The sequence below is a fragment of the Bufo gargarizans genome, chromosome 10 (assembly GCF_014858855.1).
Source record: "Bufo gargarizans isolate SCDJY-AF-19 chromosome 10, ASM1485885v1, whole genome shotgun sequence".
NCBI classification, from domain to species: domain Eukaryota; kingdom Metazoa; phylum Chordata; class Amphibia; order Anura; family Bufonidae; genus Bufo; species Bufo gargarizans.
Window position 1 is genome coordinate 87,482,923 of NC_058089.1, and position 15,277 is coordinate 87,498,199.

General features: G+C 46.9%; 1 protein-coding gene across 4 annotated transcripts in view; it reads right to left on the reverse strand.

Moving 5' to 3' along the window:
• Window positions 1-10,452, reverse strand: part of CBFB (core-binding factor subunit beta) — a 34,808-nt gene extending 24,356 nt beyond the window's left edge. For 2 of the 4 annotated variants that reach the window (XM_044270337.1, XM_044270336.1), the window contains exons 1-3: window positions 10,236-10,452; window positions 6,743-6,829; window positions 5,378-5,494 (exon numbers count right to left, since the gene is read on the reverse strand). In XM_044270337.1, the coding sequence (XP_044126272.1) occupies window positions 5,378-5,494; window positions 6,743-6,829; window positions 10,236-10,313 (282 nt within the window). In that variant the 5' untranslated portion in view covers window positions 10,314-10,452. The remainder of the gene's footprint in view (window positions 1-5,377; window positions 5,495-6,742; window positions 6,830-10,235) is intronic. The other 2 variants (XM_044270333.1, XM_044270335.1) reach the window with 1 other exon arrangement.
• Window positions 10,453-15,277: the final 4,825 nt, after the last annotated feature.

Genomic DNA, 15,277 nt, shown 5'->3' on the forward strand with positions numbered 1-15,277 from the left:
TCCTTTATTATTCCTGCTAGAAGTTCTAAATGAGTTACTAGCAGTTTGCAGATGGGTGTTACCAGTTGGGGTTGTGCAGTGCAACCATAGTGTGAACCCTATGGGGAAGGCTTGGTATTGATACTTGGAGTCAATGCCAGCTTCTGGTACCAGCTCTCCCACACAGAGGTTCAGCCCGTCTCCCCCACCTACCACCTCCTTGGGTCTCATTATCCCTGTACCTGAAGCCATTTTGACTTCCGCAGGGAAACGTTCTGGGGTACGCGGTTAAATGCAGCTGATTGGCGAGGGTCCGACACACTTCTATTATATTACGTAGATCACTTGGCTCCCGTCATACAGTGCGTTACTTATGAGAAGGTAGACCACACACCAACAGCTGCAGAAACGACAAGGAAAAGACCCTCCGAATGGGCATTCCCCATCCCCCCAGGAAGGAGATGTTGGTTTTCCTGCCAGAACGCAGGAAATTCTGAAGACCACAAAATGGGGGTTGTCTGAAATATCAGAATAACGAGGAAGTTGATGTACTGTACTAAACGGCGAGTCCTACTGGCACCCCCCCCCCCAGGCTACATTACACCCAATCACTGCCCCATGTAAACATGTGCATGTAGGGATTATTACATGTGGAAAATCCGCAGCCTAATATAGTACCAGTTTCAGAATCTCAGGCGACCTGCGGTGAGGATTTTTGAAAGCAGCAGCACGTCAATTTTTTGTGCATCAAAATCCGAGTTTGGTGCAGAAATACAGCAAAAATAATTGCATGAAAATCCACACTGCTGTGTGCGTATGCCCTTAAAGGGGTAGTGTCACAAAACATATTCTACCTTTTTTTTTTTTTTAAACAGGACCTGGATCTGAATACTTTTGTAATAGCATGTAATTAAAAATGTTGCATAGCCAGAATACAGCGCCACCTGCTGTTTGTTCTTTTCTTTATTTTCTGTCCAGCTCACTGAGCTGGTCGGACGTGCTCAGTTTAAACCTTCAAATGCCACCAGTCATATGTTCCGTTAGACACTGTTACAGTGAGGGAACTGTAGCAGGAAGGACATGCCCCCGGAGCTGCCAGGCTGAAGGTAATCTAGTGGAGCAATGAATGGGGAGATCTCTGGATCCATGTGAGGTACAGGGCTGGTTCTAGCTTTGTTAGAAAGAGATTGTCATGTAGTATGTGATGTCTGAATATCAATTTTTACATTAATCATAACCCCTTTAAAAAAGGGACAAAATACATATTATAAAAATGAAAAATACGCATTTGCCAGCAGCCCACCCCCCTTGTGTACACAGGGTATGCGCTGTGCAGCCAAAAAAATCACATCAATCATTTATTCAAACCCCTCACAATAATAGCAAGATGAAAATGAAGATAAATGAGTGTCAATCCACCTGACATATTGCCGATCAGCACTGGCGATGAGCAAAGGATCCCCAGGTTAAGCCTCATTCACATCTCCGATTTGAGATCCGGCACAGAGCTACCTGCTGGATCCCTATTGACTGCAATGAAATCCGCCTGATTTCCGGTATAAATGGCTGATTTTAGCCAGACAAAAAAAAAAAAAATAATGTTGCCTGCAAACGTTTTTCTGTCTGGCCGACAGACGGCGTTTGTGCTGCATCAGGCAGCCAGATCTCCTAAACTGAGATGTGAACGCGGCTTTAATTTCCCACGGGTGGTAGTCCTGTCCGTGTTTGCGTGGACAGCACCCAGACAGAACACTGACCCTTTCAGCTGAAGGCTATAATCACGACTTATTTACCAATTTCCACACGTGTTCTACATTTGCCGGTTTTTGTTTCCGCAAGACTCTGCAGGAAAACCGGACCGCACACAGTCTCACTGTCCGAACTTCATCTGCTGTCGGGTGTCTGAAAGAGTTGGACCCTCTAAAGGTCGTATTTGAGTGAAGTCATGTTACGGCTCGTACGTTACACATGTAGGTGATAGAAATATGAAGAATGGTGTGAAGAGATGTAGAAGGCGGTTACGGAAGACTCGTCAGGAGGCAGAAATCCCCCAGACAGCTGACCGATAAACATGAGCGGCCAGAAATCAATCACTCATCACAAAGCAGCAAGTATGACGCGAGGCAGCCGCCTGTCCTCTGGCAGCGGGACCGTGTGCGGACAGCAATGCCAGGGGGGGATTACTAAGACTGGCGGTTCTGACACCAACAGAAAAATACACTGGCATAACATGTGCCAGAATTATTAAGAGATGCATGCCACTTGGCACGAGGTCTGTGCTAAGGAAAATGAAATGACACCTGCAAGGAGCTGGTGTAGATAAGTCTGCCGTCACGTTCTCAGGCACATTTCATTAAAGGGGTTTTCCGAGACTTGGATAGGTCATCAGTATTTGATCGGTGGGGGTCAGACACCCGGGACCCCCGCCTATCACCTGTCCGAGAAGGCAGAGACACTCGCAGTAGCGCTGCGGAGTTCTCTCAGCCTTTCCTTGGCCAGTGACGTCACGTTGGAGTGAAAGGTTTTGCACAAGTAGTGAGCAAAAAGTCACAAATACAGCGTTTTCTGGCGGAAAAAAGTAGCAAACTGGAATGGGGAGGGGGGGGGGGGAAAGATAAATCCCCCCTTTTGAATCTCGCATTATGATTTTTTTTTGAATCATCCATAATATAAAAACCACCTGCCCAATATGGCGTTGCTTCGCAGCAAGCTTTGCCCTGTACATAGTCAGCATTCATGTTTTTAGCGTGCGTTACGGTAGCTCTTCGGACCAGACAGCCTAGCCTTCCCTCTGCACACTCCTCAATGAGCCTTGGGCAACCAAAACCCGGTCGCTGGTCCACCAGTCATCTATCCTTTGGTAGGTGCCAACCACTACATACCAGGTACACCCACAAGAGCTACCATTTTGGAGATGCTCTGACCCAGTCATCTTGCCATCCCAATTTGGCCCTTACACGTAACCACTGCGCTGCCAATGACTGCACTGCAAAATGACTACGAAAACGCATTTGGTTACTGACCGCACGGTTTTCTCAGGTGAAATGTTAAAAAAAAAAAAAAAAAAAAAGGAAGTTCTCAGATGTTATAACCGTATATAGCTGTACGTATTACACTACCCGGCCTAAAATATCACCACCCATTGAAAGGTGCAACCATCATGAGATATTAAACGTTATTCACTTTGGCGGTACCTCCACAAGTGACTCAATGCTGCGGATTTTCTGAAGCATTTAGGCTACAAATCTGCAGCAGAAAAAATAAAAAAAACTCAGCTGCTAAAAATTCCGTGACTTCTCTGGTACTGTACAACGCGACTGCAGATCCACAGCATTGTAGCCACGTGTGGACGTATCCTCAGGGTACATCCATGGAATTACCACTGCAGAATGTGGGAGGTAAATCCACAGCATTGTAGCCACGTGTGGACATATCTTTAGGTTAAGGCCTCTTGCACACGAACATTTTTTTTATCCGTTTACGTTCCATTTTTTGCGTTCCGTATACGGAACCATTCATTTCAAAGGGTCCGCAAAAAAACGGAATGTACACCGTATGCATGCAGTTTCTGCATTTCCGTTTTTTCCATTCAGAGATAAAACATGTCCTATTATTGCCTGCAAAACACGTTCCGTGGCTCTATTCAAGTCAAAGGGGCTGTAAAAAAAACAAAATAATAAAAAAAAAAAACAGAATGCATCCGTATCCGTTCCGTTTTTGCGGAACCATCTATTGAAAATGTTATGCCCAGCCCAATTTTTCTATGTATTTACTGTTTTCTGAATATGCCATGCTTCCGTCTCCATTTGCGATCCGCAAAAAACGGAAACCAAACGGAATGGAAACAAAAAAACTGATCCGTTTAAAACAGACCGCAAAACACTTAAAAAGCCATACGGTCGTGTGCAAGAGGCCTAAGTCCACAGAATTACCACTGCAGAATGCGGGAGGTAAACCCTCAGCATTGTAGCCACGTGTGGACGCATCCTCAGGGTACATCCACGGAATTTCCACTGCAGAATGCGGGAGGTAAATCCACAGCATTGTAGCCACGTGTGGACGCATCCTCAGGGTACATCCACGGAATTATTACTGCAGAATGCGGGAGGTAAATCCACAGCATTGTAGCCACATGTGGACGCATCCTCAGGGCACATCCACGGAATTACCACTGCAGAATGCGGGAGGTAAATCCACAGCATTGTAGCCACGTGTGGACGCATCCTCAGGGTACATCCACGGAATTACCACTGCAGAATGCGGGAGGTAAACCCACAGCATTGTAGCCACGTGTGGACGTATCCTCAGGGTACATCCACGGAAATACCACTGCAGAATGCGGGAGGTAAATCCACAGCATTGTAGCCACGTGTGGACGTATCCTCATGGTACATCCACGGAATTACCACTGCAGAATGCGGGAGGTAAACCCACAGCATTGTAGCCACGTGTGGACGTATCCTCAGGGTACATCCACGGAAATACCACTGCAGAATGCGGGAGGTAAATCCACAGCATTGTAGCCACGTGTGGACGTATCCTCATGGTACATCCACGGAATTACCACTGCAGAATGCGGGAGGTAAATCCACAGCATTGTAGCCACGTGTGGACGCATCCTCAGAGGACATCCACGGAATTACCACTGCAGAATGCGGGAGGTAAATCCACAGCATTTTCCAGTGGCAGCAAACATTTATACAAATCCTGCCCTCAGGCTGCGCAGAAAGGGACACGCACTGCGGATTTTAATCGTCCTTGGATTTGTCGTGAGTTTTTTGGCATTTTTTATGGCCCTTGCGAACAAACCCTCAAGCTGAGTTCACACAGCAGGGTCTCATCTCACTGTATGCCCAAGTAGGACCACAAGCAAGAGTGGAGAGCTGCTAATAAAGAGTAGCTGTTACTCGGGCATGCCTGGTGTATTACATGGTCAGCCACTCATTTGAAGGGTCAGCACGTAGCGCTACATTTCCATTTCGGCGGCTGATTTGTCCAGAGGATGGCAGCTGATGATTTTTGCAATATACTTTATTAGGTGAATTTGTACCTTTTTACTAAAAAAACTGGCTCTGAAGTTGTCGCTAATCTGTCTTCAATGCAGTACTGAAGGCTGAAGACTTCACTGAATACTCATACAACAGAAACTGCATCAGAAGCACAACACGGTTAACTCCACAATCCCATATCTGACCCCAAAATGTCCTCTTTCGATCAGAGCCCTCTGTTATAAATAGTCTAGGTCAGGGATCAGCAACCTCTGATGGAGTCCTGAAACTACAACTCCCAGAATCCTCCTTCCACTTCCATGGGAGTTACAAGGACAGCTGGAGTGCCGGAGGTTGCTGATCCCTGGTCTAGATGTTCCTGTAAATATTCCTTTTTTTGAAGGACCTACCTTTCCAGTCTCTCTTTCAAAGTCCACGTAATCACGGCTGGGGGCTTGGCGAGGCTCTCCCTGCCAGCTTGCTGGGAAAAACTGCAGCGAAAGATTGGTTCCTGTGGCCACGAAAGCCTTAAATAGAGAATCAATAAGCAGCAAGTCAGAGGTTGTCCACGCAGAAGGACGCCAGATTAAGGAAGAGCGGCCCTCTGCCAGATAAGCAGACGGATACTGCTGGACTACTGGACGCTGCAGCCGGCTTACACAGTGACAGCAGAGCTTCCTATATACTCATTATATTAATTAGAACTTTAAAGGGAACCTGTCACCGGGATTTTGTGCATAGAGCTGAGGACATGGGTTGCTAGATGGCCGCTAGCACATCCGCAATACCCATCCCCATAGCTCTGTGTGCTTTTATTGTATCAAAAAACGATTTGATACATATGCAAATTAACCTGAGATGAGTCCTGTCCCTGACTGGGCATTGCGGATGTGCTAGTGGCCATCTAGCAACCCATGTCCTCAGCTCTGTACACAAAATCCTGGTGACAGGTTCCCTTTAAAGGGGTTGTCGACCTTCCCCACCAACATCACCAGACCTACGAAGGGAAACATACTGACCTGTTCCCTGTTGCTGGGTTCTGTCTCTTTTGGTTCCCCCCACCACCGCCAATGCCATGCTGCGTCCCTGCTAGCAAACTTACTGCTTGATGGCGGTCCAGTGTCCCCCAAACATCACATGGCCGAGGTATGTGCCACATGGGGGTCAACACTGGCTGCAGCGGCCATGTGACCCCCATCGAACAGGACATTTACCAGCGGGGACTGGGGTGTGGCAGCAGCTATGGAGCTCCAAAGGAGCAGGAACCCAGCAATGTGGAGCAGTATCCTGTTTCTAGATGAACAGCCAACCCCTTTAAAAGATGTTGTCCACCCCTATGATTTCAGCGTAAAAATGATGAAAAACGACAAAAATAAGTAATACATGACCTCTACCCTGCGGATGCTTCCCCAGTCCTCCCCACCGGTCTTCCTGCTCCAGTGACCCGTCGACACCACTGGACACACCAGTGATTGGCTGCAGCAGTCACATGTGTCTACACGTCATCACCAGAGCAGTAAGAACAGAGACTGGTGCGGGACGATGGACGTGCCAGCACAGGAGCCGGGGACTGGGGAGGAATGACTCTTCTTTAGTTATTTTACACCATTTTAACAGTTTTTTATTTATGGGGTTGGATAGCCCCTTTAGCAGGCCCTTACACTTTAGATAGCTGTCCATCCCGTATCCCTGCTCATACACACTGTATACACTTCCAGCTATCGCCCAAGAGCTTACACTCTACAGCTGTAACAGAGGCCCCCGTGCAGACTTACTATTTCGGAGCGGCCGTCTCTGCAGGCATTCTGGAAACGCCCCTGTCGCTCCTCGTGCGGCCGGTCTCTGAACCCTGTGTATTTGATCTGCAAAGAGACAGAGAAACAAGTCCATAAGATAGTTTCCAGATATTAATAAATAGCAATTATCTAACATAATGAGAGCGCCCGTCACCGGATCAGCAGGACCGGGACCGATGGCCAGTGCATCGCTAGACCTGGACCCAGCGGGGGAGGGGCAGAGGACATTACTCCCTCTCAACCCACTTAGGGCTTTGGCTCAAAAAAGTGCCACAAAAACCTACACATCTCCCCCCCCCCCCCTCCTCCTCCTCCTCTCTATACTACACATCGCCCCCCCCCCCCTCCTCCTTCTCTCTATACTACACATCACCCCCCTCTCTCTCTGTATACTACACATCACCCCCCCTCTCTCTCTGTATACTACACATCGCCCCCTCTCTCTCTGTATACTACACATCGCCCCCTCTCTCTGTATACTACACATCGCCCCCTCTCTCTGTATACTACACATCGCCCCCTCTCTCTCTGTATACTACACATCGCCCCCTCTCTCTCTGTATACTACACATCGCCCCTCTCTCTCTGTATACTACACATCGCCCCCTCTCTCTGTATACTACACATCGCCCCCTCCTCTCTGTATACTACACATCGCCCCCTCTCTCTCTGTATACTACACATCGCCCCCTCTCTCTCTGTATACTACACATCGCCCCCTCTCTCTCTGTATACTACACATCGCCCCCTCTCTCTCTGTATACTACACATCGCCCCCTCTCTCTCTGTATACTACACATCGCCCCCTCTCTCTCTGTATACTACACATCGCCCCCTCTCTCTCTGTATACTACACATCGCCCCCTCTCTCTCTGTATACTACACATCGCCCCCTCTCTCTCTGTATACTACACATCGCCCCCTCTCTCTCTGTATACTACACATCGCCCCCTCTCTCTCTGTATACTACACATCGCCCCCTCTCTCTCTGTATACTACACATCGCCCCCTCTCTCTCTGTATACTACACATCGCCCCCTCTCTCTCTGTATACTACACATCGCCCCCTCTCTCTCTGTATACTACACATCGCCCCCTCTCTCTCTGTATACTACCATCGCCCCCTCTCTCTCTGTATACTACACATCGCCCCCTCTCTCTCTGTATACTACACATCGCCCCCTCTCTCTCTGTATACTACACATCGCCCCCTCTCTCTCTGTATACTACACATCGCCCCCTCTCTCTCTGTATACTACACATCGCCCCCTCTCTCTCTGTATACTACACATCGCCCCCTCTCTCTCTGTATACTACACATCGCCCCCTCTCTCTCTGTATACTACACATCGCCCCCTCTCTCTCTGTATACTACACATCGCCCCCTCTCTCTCTGTATACTACACATCGCCCCCTCTCTCTCTGTATACTACACATCGCCCCCTCTCTCTCTGTATACTACACATCGCCCCCTCTCTCTCTGTATACTACACATCGCCCCCTCTCTCTCTGTATACTACACATCGCCCCCTCTCTCTCTGTATACTACACATCGCCCCCTCTCTCTCTGTATACTACACATCGCCCCCTCTCTCTCTGTATACTACACATCGCCCCCTCTCTCTCTGTATACTACACATCGCCCCCTCTCTCTCTGTATACTACACATCGCCCCCTCTCTCTCTGTATACTACACATCGCCCCTCTCTCTCTGTATACTACACATCGCCCCCTCTCTCTGTATACTACACATCGCCCCCTCTCTCTCTGTATACTACACATCGCCCCCTCTCTCTCTGTATACTACACATCGCCCCCTCTCTCTGTATACTACACATCGCCCCCTCTCTCTCTGTATACTACACATCGCCCCCTCTCTCTCTGTATACTACACATCGCCCCCTCTCTCTCTGTATACTACACATCGCCCCCTCTCTCTCTGTATACTACACATCGCCCCCTCTCTCTCTGTATACTACACATCGCCCCCTCTCTCTCTGTATACTACACATCGCCCCTCTCTCTCTGTATACTACACATCGCCCCCTCTCTCTCTGTATACTACACATCGCCCCTCTCTCTCTGTATACTACACATCGCCCCCTCTCTCTCTGTATACTACACATCGCCCCCTCTCTCGCTGTATACTACACATCGCCCCCCTCTCTCTCTGTATACTACACATCGCCCCCTCTCTCTCTGTTATACTACACATCGCCCCCTCTCTCTCTGTATACTACACATCGCCCCCTCTCTCTCTGTATACTACACATCGCCCCCTCCTCTCTCTGTATACTACACATCGCCCCCCTCTCTCTGTATACTACACATCGCCCCCCTCTCTCTCTGTATACTACACATCGCCCCCCTCTCTCTCTGTATACTACACATCGCCCCCTCTCTCTCTGTATACTACACATCAGCCCCCCTCTCTCTCTGTATACTACACATCACCCCCCTCTCTCTCTGTATACTACACATCACCCCCCCCTCTCTCTCTGTATACTACATCACCCCCTCCATCACCCCCCCCCTCTCTGTATACTACACATCACCCCCACCCTCTCTCTGTATACTACACATCACCCCCCCTCTCTCTGTATACTACACATCGCCACCTCTCTCTCTGTATACTACAAATCACCCCCTCTCTCTCTGTATACTACACATCACCCCCCCTCTCTCTGTATACTACACATCACCCCCCCTCTCTGTATACTACACATCACCCCCCCTCTCTGTATACTACACATCACCCTCTCTCTCTCTGTATACTACACATCACCCTCTCTCTCTGTATACTACACATCACCCTCTCTCTCTGTATACTACCACATCACCCCCTCTCTCTGTATACTACACATCACCCCCCTCTCTCTGTATACTACACATCACCCCCTCTCTCTCGTGTATACTACACATCACCCTCCTCTCTCTCGTATACTACACATCACCCCCTCTCTCTGTATACTACACATCACCCCCTCTCTCTCTGTATACTACACATCACCCCCTCTCTCTCTGTATACTACACATCACCCCCTCTCTCTCTGTATACTACACATCACCCCCCCTCTCTCTGTATACTACACATCACCCTCTCTCTCTGTATACTACACATCACCCCCTCTCTCTCTGTATACTACACATCACCCCCCCTCTCTCTGTATACTACACATCACCCCCTCTCTCTGTATACTACACATCACCCTCTCTCTCTCTGTATACTACACATCACCCCCTCTCTGTATACTACACATCACCCCCTCTCTCTCTGTATACTACACATCACCCCCCCTCTCTCTGTATACTACACATCACCCCCTCTCTCTGTATACTACACATCACCCCCTCTCTCTGTATACTACACATCACCCCCTCTCTCTGTATACTACACATCACCCCCTCTCTCTGTATACTACACACATCTCCTCCAGTCTATCAGTGTCAGGTCCGTGTTTCTTGCCCTCACCTCACATTCACGACTCAGTTTCCGGAAGAATTCCTCATTCTCGAACTTGCTCCTCTGGTCCGGCACTACCCGCGGCATCCTGTCACCCACCGGGTCCCCACGCTCTGGGTGTCTCCCGCCCGGTGGTCGTCGTTCTTAGGCTCCGCCTCTTTCCTGCTCAGCGCTTGTCCCCGCCCATACAATCACATCCCTCAAGCCTCGTCTCTAGCCCCGCCCACGCATCTCTTTGTGACTTTACGCACTGAGGTGAGGGGCTGGAGAGACGTCTGTCACGTGACGCTGCCTCGGTCATCGCCTGTCACGTGACGCTCTGTAGTCATACAATGTCGCACACTGAGAGGCAGCCGTTAGGCTGAATTCTATCCAGCACATTACTGCTTTGTAAATGAGCCCCTAAAGGGGTTGTCCAATAAGTGGTAGTTACTTTCCAGTGACTGCAATCGAAATTTGAGACACATTAGCCCTTCAACTTACAGACATGACAAGCTGCATCCGGTTATTGTTATATTTTACCTCAATGCCTCTATAAAAGGCCTAGGGGGGTGGGGATTTATCAAAACTGGTGTAAAGGAAAACTGGCTTAGTTGTCCATAGCAACCAATCAGATTCCACCTTTCATTTTTCACAGCTCCTGTTGGAAATAAAAGGTTGAGTCCGATTGGTTGCTATGGGCAACTAAGCCAGTTTTCTGTCTCAGCAGTTTTGATAAATCCTAATAACAGAGGCAGCCAGTGCCGAGTAAGGAGTCCCCAAAAGTCAGTCACTCTACCCAGTATGTGCCGGCCACAGTGCCCTATTAAATGCCAGTCTCAACATGGTATTCCCACCTCATAGCCACAGAAAGTGCGGGGGCGAACCCTGGGACCCCCAAGACGTCTGTGTTTGTATAGGAGATGACAATATGGGCGACTCCACAAAGTTTGACAGAAACTGCCAAGAGCGCACGACTGTGTGCATTACGGAGCCCAGTACACTGTACAGACCGCATGTACCGCACCATGTGAAACTGTAGGGCACAATGTCTAACTGGGAATGCATGACCACCTTACCACATGGCGCCGTAACCCCTTCAGTACAGAGCCTTTTTACACCTTAAAGGGGTTTTCCAGGAATTAAGAAAATGAAAATACTTAAATATTACTTCATTATAAATATATTCCCAAATACCTTCAATTAGTTATAATTAGGGTTGAGCGAACCCAAACGGCAAAGTTCGGGTTCGTAACGAACTTAGTGAGTTTAGGTACCCGAACCCGGACTTTTTAACTGAAGTTCAGGTTCAGTGTTTGGGTGATGTTATAACAGAAACGGAAAATAAGAAAGTGAAGTTCGGATCCCCATTGACTTTAATGGGGTTCGGGGTCAAGTTCGGGTCCCAAACCCGAACTTTGACCTGAAGTTCAGCCGAACCCAGGGAACCCGAACTTCCACGGGTTTGCTGATCCCTAATTATAATGGCTCGTTTTGTCTGGGGAGCAATCATTAGGAAAAATAAAATGGCCCCTGTTCTATTAGGACACACAGAACCTGTCCTAATCACACAGGAGGACACATTACTTCCCATCACTGAGATAAAGATCTGCCTCATCCTCCTCTCTGCTTGGAATTGAGTTCATGAGCAGATGTGGCTAATGAGCAGCAGCACTTGTAGGCAGTCTCAATTACCACAGCCCCACATTACCACAGTCTGTCCTCTCTGTACTTCATGTCTCCTCATGAACTCCATTCCTACAGAGATTCTGCTGAAGATCATATTAAACTGTATTCAGGATCATAATCCCTGACAAGCAGAGCAGAGATGAAGATGAGGCAGCTCTTTACCTCAGTGTTGTGATTGTCCTTGTCTGTCCTGATGTGTGATTAGGACAGGTTTTGTGTGTACTAATAGGACAGCGGCCATTTTGTTTCCCCTAATCATTGCTCCCCAGACATAACGAGCCATTATAACTAATGAAAGGTATTTGGGAATATATTTATAATAAAAGTAATATTTACGTATTTTCATTTTCTTAATTCCTGGAGAAAGGACCAGGCCAAATTTTGGAAATCTGACACGTCACTTTATGTGGTAATAACTTTGGAACACTTTTACTTTTTCAAGCCATTCTGAGAGTGTTTTCTCGTGACACATTGTACTTTATGATAGTGGTAAATTTGAGTCAATATAAATCGCCTTAATTTATAAAATAAAATCTTAAATTTAGAAAAATTAGCAATTTTCAAAATTTTTATTTATCTGCTTTTAAGACAGATAGTAATACCTCACAAAATAGTTATTACTTTATATTCCCCATATGTCTACTTTATGTTGGCATCATTTTGTAAATGTCATTTTATTTTTTAAGACGTTAGAAGGCTTAGAATTTTAGAAGCAATTCTTAAAATTTTAAAGAAAATTTCCAAATTTTCAAAATACACTTTTTTAAGGACCAGTTTAGTTCTGAAGTCACTTTGTGGGGCTTACATAGTGGAAACCACCCATAATTGACCCCAATGTGGGAACTACACCCCTCAAGTTATTCAAAACGGATTTTACAAACTTTGTTAAGGCTACTTTCACACTATCATTTCTATTTTCCGGTATTGAGATCCGTCATAGGGTCTCAATACCAGAAAAAAACGCATAACTGAACAGAACGGAGTGCTCCAAAATGTATTCCGTTCCGTTCTCATACCGGAGAGCAAACCGCAGCATGCTGCGGTTTGCTTTCCGTCCTGGGATGTGGAGCAAGATGGATCCGTCCTGGCACACAATGTAAGTCACTGGGGACGGATCCGTTTTCTCTGACACAATATAAAACGGATCCATCCATATTGACTTTCAATGGAGTTCATGACGGATCCGTCTTGGGTATGTTAAAAGGAGTCTTTCACGCAGATTCACCCTATTAACCTAATAACAGTGTTATGTCCACGGCATCCCCCCCTATTAAAACGCTTACCGTTTGTTCCTTGCTAGCATCGTTGTGGAGAAAAACACTTTTAATCCGCATTCAAATGAGTCTGTGATTGTGCCCCTGGGTCATTTTCATACGAAGGCACTCCCCCTCCGCCGCATCTGCCCGCCCTTAGTCTCTGTTCTAACCTCCCTCCTCCCGTCCGTAATCCCGCGCATGCGCACGCTAAACTGCGATGCCCCGGCCCGACAGTGCTCATTCAATGCGCAAGCGCCGATATCGCGTTTATAACAGATGCAGATGGTTGTATTATCAGTAACGGAAGCGTTTTTGCTGAACCCTGCCGGATCCAGTAAAAACGCTAGTGTGAATGTAGCCTTATTCTTTAGGTATTCCACAAGAATTAAAGGAAAATGGAGATGAAATTTCTAAATTTCACTTTTTTGGCAGATTTTCCATTTTAATCCATTATTTCCTGTAACACAGTAAGAGTTAACGGCCAAACAAAACTCAGTATCTATTAGGGTACATTCACATCACCATTTAGGGTACTTTCACACTTGCTGCAGAGGATTCCGGCAGGCAGTTCCTGATGGCATTTGTCAGACGGATCCTGATCCGTATGACAAATGCATTAAAATGCCGGATCCATCTCTCCGGAGTCATCTGGAAAAACGGATCCGGCATTTATTTTTTTTTTCACATTTTTTGCGGTCTGAGTACGCACAGACCGCAATGCCGGATCCGTTTTGCCGGAACACTCGGGGCCGGATCCGGCATTAATGCATTTCAATGGGAAAAATTTGGGAATTTTGGACGGAGATAAAACTGCAGCATGCTGCGGTATTATCTCCGTCCTGAAAAGGCAAAAAGACTGAACTGAAGACATCCTGATGCATCCTGAACAAAATGCTCTCTATTCAGAAAGCATGGGGATAAAACTGATCAGTTCTTTTCCGGTATTGAGCCCCTAGGACGGAACTCGCTGGCGGAAAAGAAAAACGCTAGTGTGAAAGTACTCTTAGCTTTCCGTTCTTCTGATCCGTCTGAAGAAGAGAGAGAGAAAAAAAAACGTATCCTGTAAAAAAATGGATCCTATGCATTCCTATGCATAACTGATGCAACAGGATCCGTTTTTTTTTTACAGGATTCAGTTTTTTTTCCCCTCTCTCTTCTTCTGACGGATCAGAAGAACGGAAAGCTAAACGCTGATGTGAATGCACTCTTAGGGCTCATGCACACAAACGTATTTTCTTTCCGTGTCCGTTCCGTTTTTTTTGCGGACCGTATGTGGAACCATTCATTTTAATGGGTCCGCAAAAAAAACGGAAGTTACTCCGTGTGCATTTCGTTTCCGTATTTCCGTTCCGCCAAAAAATAGAACATGTCCTATTATTGCCCGCATTGCGGACAAGGATAGGACTGTCCTATTAGGGGCCAGCTGTTCCATTCCGCAAAATTCGGAATGCACACAGACATCATCCATATTTTCTACGGATCTGTTTTTTGTTGACCGCAAAATGCATACGGTCGTGTGCATGAGCCCTTACCCTGATTCTGCAGTTTACAGAAATGGCTATTCTGGCACAGTTTTTATTTTTTACAATGTTCCCCTGACAGGTTAGATCATGTGATATTTTCATAGAGCAGGTTGTTACGGACCCAGCGATACCTAATATGTCTATTTTTCAGATATTTTTATATTTTTTGGGCGATTGTCTCATGTAGGGCCTCATTTTTTGAGGGATGAGGTGACTGATTGGTATTATTTTGGTCTATATTGGACTTTTTTATTGCTTGGCATTACTCTTTTTTTGATGTAAGGTGACAAAAAAATTTGAATTTTTTGGCACAATAATTACAAGGAAAGCAGGCTTCAGTTTTATACTTGTACTGATTAAAATCTGTATAGGCACACTGCAGGGCTCGCGAAAGAGCGCCATATGGTTTTTGGTGACCAGATTTTACTGGAATGGTCCATGGGTGCCATGTCACATTTAAGGAGAAACTGAGGCACCTCCACAGTGGAAACGTGTCCCAATTTAAGGAATTTATCAAGGGGTGTAGTGAGTGCTTTGATACCACAGGGCCAGGTGTGATGATGTTTTTGTCAAAATGCAAAGGATACAGCAGTTGCAGAGAGAG